General features: G+C 43.1%; 1 protein-coding gene across 1 annotated transcript; it reads left to right on the top strand.

Moving 5' to 3' along the window:
* Positions 1 to 4,077: 4,077 nt before the first annotated feature.
* On the top strand, positions 4,078 to 5,036 carry LOC147983463 (ribulose bisphosphate carboxylase small subunit, chloroplastic 1). Its single transcript, XM_087542953.1, has 2 exons — positions 4,078 to 4,312; positions 4,419 to 5,036. Exons 1-2 carry the CDS (start codon positions 4,169 to 4,171, stop codon positions 4,797 to 4,799), a joined length of 525 nt encoding a protein of 174 aa, XP_087399079.1. The 5' UTR covers positions 4,078 to 4,168; the 3' UTR covers positions 4,800 to 5,036.
* Positions 5,037 to 9,017: the final 3,981 nt, after the last annotated feature.

The raw sequence follows: 9,017 nt of genomic DNA, 5'->3' as shown, positions 1-9,017 counted from the left end.
AATGACGTCTTCATCACTGATCGGCTGGCCCGTCAGTGATACCTATCAAGAGGACTAGAGAAATAGGTATATCAATGATTGTCCACTGCCTAGGTACAACAAGTACTCCACACTACATGACACAAATTACACAGGTAATACACAAGAAGCACATATAAACATTGCATTTTCATACGACATCGCATACACAAATAAATGTACATCTCGTCCAATCCAATACAATTCTATTCGCATATATAACAGATATGCCATCTAACGTTGACTTAAACTAAAGATACAAAGATTTAGAACCTCTTGGGAATGATATCCTCTTTTGAGCACTACCGAAGAGAATAGTATCGAGTCTGTCATATCTTGGGAATGATATCCATTCTCCGATAAGCACTCAAGAGTCCAAATATGGCCCTCATCTTAGATTCGAGGAAAGGCAATGACTTTATATTAAACATGTAATACACATATTTGTTTATAAGGATGTAATGTGTAATAAGGAATTGCAAGATAACACATTGACAACTTACGAATGGTGCATCATGGATGAGAGTACAGTAGGCTCAGTCATTGTGATTGTAGGCCTCCCATCATTTGTGGTACCCTATTGCGATCTTCTTTTGTGTAGCTCAACTAAAATGACTCGTCGTCTATCTACTTCACCTTGCTCCTCATCCATAGACAAAGTATGTGCAGGTTGGATCAGATTTTGTGGCGATCTTATTTTGTGCAATTCAACTAAAATGCGTATCTGATTCGAAAGAATACTTGTTATCTAGCTTAAACAGGGTCAAGACCAGAACTAAAGACAAGTATGTAGGTAGTCTTGATCAATGGAGTGAGTCCATGATCATCTGGGGATCTACTACATATATATTGGTATAGTGCTATAGAAATGTATTCCCGTTCCTAAAAGTAATGTTGAATGAACGATTCAAACATACCAAAGGTCACTCAGATGAAGTAGAAAAATAATGAAAACAAAGTGACATATCATGGTCTCAGAAAGCAGAATGGACCTTATCAACATGCACAAAATGTATGACTACCTTCGATGCATAAGTTAAGGGGTATAGGTTATTCGTCAACTTTTGCTTTGAACAGTTGCCAAACATTAATATGAGAAGTAGATGGGAACTATAGACAAGTGTAACTCTTTTCAAGCTATATGTTGCAAGGAAAAATTGCTCTTAAATCTTTCGGTACATGGGAACTACTCTCAAAATGCTCTTAAATAAGTAGGATATATATGTGCATGTTTGTGTCTTGCGCACGCGTGTGTGTGTGTGTGTTTGTGTGTGTGTGTGCCCGTGCGTGTTTGTGTGTGTGTTTTGTGTGTGCGTGTGTGTTTTCTAACATATTCAACTAAATTTTCACATATAACATGCATTAAATATAATTACATACATCACAAAATTGTAACACAATAACATTGCAAGGAAGAAAAAAACTATAAGGCTCTACTACAATTGTAACGAAATGATCCATGACATGCATAGCTTATTTGAAACTGTAACATTACTATAAGGGAATGGAGCTCACTGCTATAGCCACCACTGAGACCCAAGACCGAGGAGTGGGAGACGCGGCGGGCAACATGGCAAATGGCGGGGCAGAGCAACCCCGGCACCACCAGAACTATGGCGGCCGACACAGATAACCGGATGGAGGAAGGGGAGGATAAATCAAAGGCCAGCGGGCTTCAAGACCATATGGTCAGACATGAGACGTCTACACAGACGGGTCTGATATAATGGTTGTGCAGTGATTACAATCGGTCCGACTGAACCATCAGGACAACTTATCACTGACGTGTCAAAGTTAGACCAGTCCGTGATAATCACCGAGCCGAAGCCGACAAATTTTGTTACCCTGGCGAGTGACGAGTGGTCGGTCAGTTATAAAGGTTATCACTGTCGCGTGGTCAATGAATGGCAGTGTTGTTCGGATCTGTAGTAGTGCAGAAAGAGCCACAAATTCTATGAGTAATGACTCCATTTTAGTAAGAACTCCATATCAAAGACGCCAATGGGACATAAGCTTTGTTATATAATTTGCTCAAGTGTTTTGTAAGCAAAGCTTGGTTCTGAATCTGGTGCTTAATGATACCCGTACCGCCATTCCCCGTCGGTCTACATACCAGATGGCATACCGACAATGACTTCTTTGGGCTATCTGCATTGCCACGCCAGAGACATTGCTGGTCAATTCTCATTATATCATGGGGTCTAGAGACTACAAAGATAGTATATTAGCCTAGATGAAATGGCAGACCTCAAAAGTTGCAATATGGCATCTTGTGAGAGAAGAGAAGAGCTAGCTACCAATCTCCTTTCCATTATATCAACCAACGACATTAAGTCCGGGATCTTGGTGTTGGAAATATGCCCTAGAGGCAATAATAAATTAGTTATTATTATATTTCCTTGTTCCTGATAATCGTTTATTATCCATGCTAGAATTGTATTGATAGGAAACTCAGATACATGTGTGGATACATAGACAACACCATGTCCCTAGTAAGCCTCTAGTTGACTAGCTCGTTGATCAATAGATGGTTACGGTTTCCTGACCATGGACATTGGATGTCGTTGATGACGGGATCACATCATTAGGAGAATGATGTGATGGACAAGACCCAATCCTAAGCCTAGCACAAGATCGTGTAGTTCGTATGGTAAAGCTTTTCTAATGTCAAGCATCATTTCCTTAGACCATGAGATTGTGCAATTCCCGGATACCGTAGGAATGCTTTGGGTGTACCAAACGTCACAACGTAACTGGGTGGCTATAAAGGTGCACTGCGGGTATCTCCGAAAGTGTCTGTTGGGTTGGCACGAATCGAGACTGGGATTTGTCACTCCGTGTAACGCAGAGGTATCTCTAGGCCCACTCGGTAGGACATCATCATAATGTGCACAATGTGACCAAGGAGTTGATCACGGGATGATGTGTTACGGAATGAGTAAAGAGACTTGCCGGTAACGAGATTGAACAAGGTATCGGGATACCGACGATCGAATCACGGGCAAGTATCGTACCGATAGACAAAGGGAATTGTATACGGGATTGATTGAATCCTTGACATCATGGTTCATCCGATGAGATCATCGTGGAGCATGTGGGAGCCAACATGGGTATCCAGATCCCGCTATTGGTTATTGACCGGAGAGTTGTCTCGGTCATGTCTGCATGGTTCCCGAACCCGTAGGGTCTACCCACTTAAGGTTCGATGACGCTAGGGTTATTAGGAAGACTTGTATGTGATTACCGAATGTTGTTCGGAGTCTCGGATAAGATCCCGGATGTCACGAGGAGTTCCGGAATGGTCCGGAGGTAAATATTTATATATGGAAAGTTGTTGTTTGGGTTCCAGGAAAAGTTCGGTTTTTTTCCGGTATTGTACCGGGAAGGTTCCGGAGGATTCCGGAGGGGTCCGGAGGTCCGGAAAATGTTCCACCACGTCCAATACAGCAGCATGGGCTGTAGGGGGGCTCCGTAGCCTTAATGGGCCAGGGGCACCAGCCCCCCCCCCCAAGGCCCATGCGCATGGGAGAGGGGAAACCCTAAGGGGGAGGGCCTCCACTTGACTTGGAAGGCACTCCTCCCCCCTTGGCCGCCGCCCCCAACCCTATATGGGATCTAGGGGGGCCGGCCCCCTCTCTCCCCACCTATAAATAGTGGAGGGGTGGGAGGGCGGCCACACCCTTGCACCTGGCGCAGCCCCTCCCCTCCAATACATCTCCTCTCCGCGTGAGCTTGGCGAAGCCCTGTCGGAGAACTGCCACTCCATCACCACCACGCCGTCGTGATTTTATGATAAAATGTAAAAAAAATTGCCCGCGCCACTCAAGTCGCATCTCAGAAAATTTGTACTCGAGAAACTTTTGGCTTTAAATGAAACCAAAAACAAGAAAAGCTGGAAAAAGGTTGTGTGGCAGCCACCCAATGACATGAAGGACTGAAATTTCCAGCACACACAATGCATCCGACGGCCATGCTTCTTCCACTGATCCGGAGAAGATAAGGAAACGAGGCAACCAGAGAACGTCAGCCACCCCAGCCACATCTGTACCAAAGAAACGGCGCTAAGTGTCTGGCTATATATACGGTAGTGACCCGGCAATGGGGCCTCAAGTGTAGCCAGCATCCTCCTCTCCGCCGATAATACAATACCATGGCCCCCGCCGTGATGGCTTCGTCGGCTACCACCGTCGCACCCTTCCAGGGGCTCAAGTCCACGGCCGGTCTGCCCGTCAGCCGCCGCTCCAGCGGCAGCCTCGGCAGCGTCAGCAATGGCGGAAGGATCAGGTGCATGCAGGTATGTCGAGGCACAAAACTGATATGAGTTTCTTCCTCAGTACGTACAATTTACTAGCACGAAGTGTTAAGCAGTTGTGTGCATTCCATAATTTCCATTCACTCAGGTGTGGCCGATTGAGGGCATCAAGAAGTTCGAGACCCTGTCTTACTTGCCACCCCTCTCCACGGAGGCCCTCCTGAAGCAGGTCGACTACCTGATCCGCTCCAAGTGGGTGCCCTGCCTCGAGTTCAGCAAGGTTGGCTTCGTCTTTCGTGAGCACAACAGCTCCCCCGGGTACTACGACGGCCGATACTGGACAATGTGGAAGCTGCCTATGTTCGGGTGCACCGACGCCACGCAGGTGCTCAACGAGGTGGAGGAGGTCAAGAAGGAGTACCCTGACGCCTATGTCCGCGTCATCGGCTTCGACAACCTGCGCCAGGTGCAGTGCGTCAGCTTCATCGCATTCAGGCCACCGGGTTGCGAGGAGTCTGGCAAGGCCTAAACTACGAGTTGAAACAATGGCCTATGTATGATTGTCTTTTGTGAACTTCACTTTTGTCCAGGACTCTGCTTTCCGACCAGAGCATATTTTTCGTTCGGTATGATCTGTGTTTGTACGAACATAGGTTGTGGAGCATGCATATGTAAATTCTAGCACCGGCTACACATATACAACACCAGTGTGATATTTATTATATACAACAAGCGGACCATTGTCCTGCTGTTAATTCTCGGAAAACTTTCTTTATTTGGCACTGCAATGGATATGTCTCACAGCTAGTTGGTGGAAGAATTCAGTATTTGACATTAAGATTTCCTGATTGGCAATTACAAATTTCAGTTTGTTTACTTATATCAATACAAAAGTTGAGTTTAAAAAAATACAAAAAAATTGTGGTTTCTTTTCCATGTAACTACCATCATCTTCATCGGTTTTTGCTAGTAGAATAGAATGAAAAATATTCTTCTCAGAGACCCTTACTGAAGAACTTTTGTTGGTCAGTATAATAAACATCTAACTGAACTCTATATAACAATAGCATTCAAATCTTATTATGGAACTTTTGCATGAGCTATTTGTGAAGGATTGCAATCATACTTGTGAAAATCAAGAAAAATCTCGGATTTGAACTACTATGTAGCAACAGCTATACAGTCCTTTATTCGATGAAAACAAAAGGAAGCAAAAATATTTACAAAAGAAACCAAGGAAAAAGGAAAAACAACACTTACCAACTTACCTATTTATCTAATGGAGGTTACTAATCCAAACAAGGAGCTTCGGTTTGATACAAGCCTTAACTCCATGTGCAAGAAGAGATGTCATGTAAAAATTTACAAAACCAAGCGGGAAAGGTTGGCCTCTCCACTACGAAGATCTTGCCATTTCTAATAATATAAATATTAGCTCCAAGAGAACACCACTACAAAGAAACAAAGGGTGTCCAAATCGTTTACATGCAGCATCAATACATTGTCTAGTGTTTCGTCAAGGTCTCCAATCAATCTACAAATAAGTACAAATCATTTGACTCAAATTATAGAAGAAAAACAAGTGGTCTCTTTCCTCATGTGAGCACAATGGATTTTATCCCGAGGAGAATGGCAGTGCCTTCTAAGAAGCATGTTCCGAGCGTTCTACCGATAAAGCAATAGGATCTAAGCTAAGGTCTTGATCTTCATGGTGCATTGTTATATCCATTTGCAAGGTTCATCAGTGGGCATGTGTTTGTGCATCATGCAGTAGAAACTCTTAGAAGAAAATGATCCTCCTAACAAAGAACAAACAAGGAAAGTGGATTACGTTGAAGGCTATTTAACGAACCATCCAGAGGTTACAATTCATCCAACGCCTCGGGAGAAATTGGTAGGTGTAAAAGAGTGGCCCGATCAGGGGTTTCTACAAAAATCTTAAACAGAAATGTCCAAGGCAAAGAAAGCAGCCTTTCCAAATGATGTCGAAGACGTCGACAAGATCCCTCAATCAACCAAGCATCAAACAAGAACAGGGCAGAGTCGCTCATATTAATTTCCATTGAAGAGATGGCCCTGTACTGATCCATCCACCAGAAGGAGCCACAAAGGACTGTTGCATCAGGTATGACTCCATGATAGTAAGAAATCGATATCAAATTTACCCATGGAACGTGAGCTTTGTTATAAAATTTGCGCAAGCATTTTGTAAGCAAAGCTTGGTCCTGAATATGACGGTTAATGATACCCTTACCACCATTCTGCTTTGGTTTACATACCAGATGGCATGTCGCCAATGGTTGCTTTGGGCTATCAGCATTGCCATGCCAGAGACATTCTGCTCAATTATGTTCAGTTGTCTAATTATACCAGGGGGATCTAGAGACTACGAAGATAGTATATGGGAACACATGAAATGGCAAACCTCGGAAGTTTCAATCTAGCACCTTGTGCGAGCAGAGAAGAGCTAGCTGCCAATCTCCTTTTCATTCTGTCAACGAAAGGCATTAAGTCATACATCTTGGGCCTAGTGTTACCCATAGGTAAACCAGGTAAGTGAAAGGCATCTTACCCAGTTTACACTCAAACAAACTGGCCAACAAGAAGCTTCATCATCAATCACATTTATAAGCACCATGGAGGATTTATGCAAATTCACTTTCAAACAAGTGGATTTATATTAGACAAAAATTGTAACATTTCTTTTAGGAGGAGCAATTGGAGAGTCTAGATCATGAGATGGAATTGGAAAAGATAATTCCCCATGATGATACATGTCACTGAGAATAGATTGAAGTAAATCCACTGCCAAGAAAAATAGAAGTAGTAACAGTGGGTTACCCAGATGAATCCCAGGTTTCCATTGGAGTGGCCTACCAGGCACACCATTCAGGAGGATGGAAGTTGGAAGGTACTCCACAGAATAATATATCCAACGCTGCCTGCATACATCCGACCCCAATTTTTTTAAGACCACACGTTCAAATAGCCGCATATTTAGTCTAATTTATTTGTTTTTTACTTCTCAAACTCCAATTATTATTCTATTTTCCCTTTAAGTGTGAGGCATAGGCTTGCACTTAACTCTGCATAGGTAGTTGAGTGGTTGACTAAGGCAAACATGCCCATAAGTTGTAATTCTTTGCCTTATGGCTAGGTCTTTCTTAAATTGTTAGTATAATTAATTTAAGCACCAAGTGTTAATCAATTGTGTTCGTTCCATCTGATCAGGTTTGGCCGATCGAGGGCATCAAGAAGTTTGAGATCCAGTCACTTGCCACCCCTCTCCATGAAGGCCCTCCTCAAGCAGGTCGACTATCTGATCCCCTCCAAGTGAGTGCCCTGCCTCAAGTTCAGTAAGGTTGGCTTCGTCTTCCGTGAGCACAACAACTTCCCTAGGTACTATGACCACTGATACTAGACAACGTGGAAGCTACCTATCTTCGGGTGCACCGACGCCAAGAAGGTGCTTAAGGAGGTGGAGGACGTCAAGGAGTACCCTGGCGCCTATGTCTGCATCATCGGCTTCGACAACTTGCGTCAGCTTCATCACCTTCAGGTCACCTAGTTGTGAGGAGTCCATCAAGGCCTTACTACGAGTTAAAACAATGGCCTATGTATGAAGCTCTTTCCTGAACTTCACTTTTCTCCACGGCTCTGCTTTTCGAACTAAGCATAATTTTTGTTCTATATGATCTGTGTATGTACAAACATAGGTTGTGGAGCATGCATATGTAAATTCTGGCACCGGCTACATATACAACATTTGTGTGATAATTATTATATACAGCAAGCGGACCATTGCCTTGCTGTTAATTCTCAAAAAATATTCTTTATTTGGCACTGCAATGGATGTCTCACAGGTAGTGGGTGTAATAATTCAGTATTTGACATTAAGATCCCCTGATTGGCAGTTACAAATTTCAGTTTCTTTACTTATAAATACAAAAAAAATGTTTGTTTTCCATGTCACTACTATCACCTCTATCGGTTTTTGCTAGTAAAATAGGATGATAAATATTCTTGTCAGAGAGCCTTACTAAGGAACTTTTGTTGGTCATCTAATTAAAGTTTCATGAGCTTTATGTTTTATACTAGGTGGAGAATATATATTATAGAACTTTTCCTCTATGTCTTGATGACGAGATTCCTCAAATGCTCGAGGTCTTCATGAGCAAGCAAGTTGGATGCACCCCCACTTAGTCCTTGGGAGAGCTTTCATTTATTCATAGGTCTGTGTGCATCCTAGCTAGTTGCATGTCGATCCCTACTCCTTGTGTTAGCATCGATCATAAGGCCTTCTCCATTGCCTAATGGTTAGCTGCATTGATGCAAGACTTTCTTTGTTTTTGACTTCTCAAACCCCAATGATTATTCTATGTTCCTTTTAAGTGCAAGGCATAGGCTTGCACTTAGGTCTGCATTGGTAGTTGAGTGGTTGACTAACACAGACGTGCCCATAAGGAGTAATTTTTGCCTTATGGCTAGGTTTTACTTAAATTGTCAGTAAAATTAATTTAAGCTTTAAACGTTTATCAATTGTGTTAAATCCATCTAATTGGGTTTAGCCAATCGAGGGCATCAAGAAGTTTGAGACCCTGTTTTACTTGCCACCCCCTCTCCATATATAGAGGCCCTCCTTAAGTAGGTCGACTACCTGATCCGGCCCAAGTAGGTGCCCTGCCTTGAGTTCAGCAAGGTTGGCTTCATCTTCCGTGAGCACAATAGCTCCCTCGGGTACTATGAC

The sequence above is a fragment of the Triticum urartu genome, chromosome 2A, assembly GCF_056163025.1.
Source record: "Triticum urartu cultivar PI428250 chromosome 2A, HENAU_Tu73, whole genome shotgun sequence".
NCBI lineage: Eukaryota > Viridiplantae > Streptophyta > Magnoliopsida > Poales > Poaceae > Triticum > Triticum urartu.
This window is presented reverse-complemented; position numbering and strand designations above follow the sequence as displayed.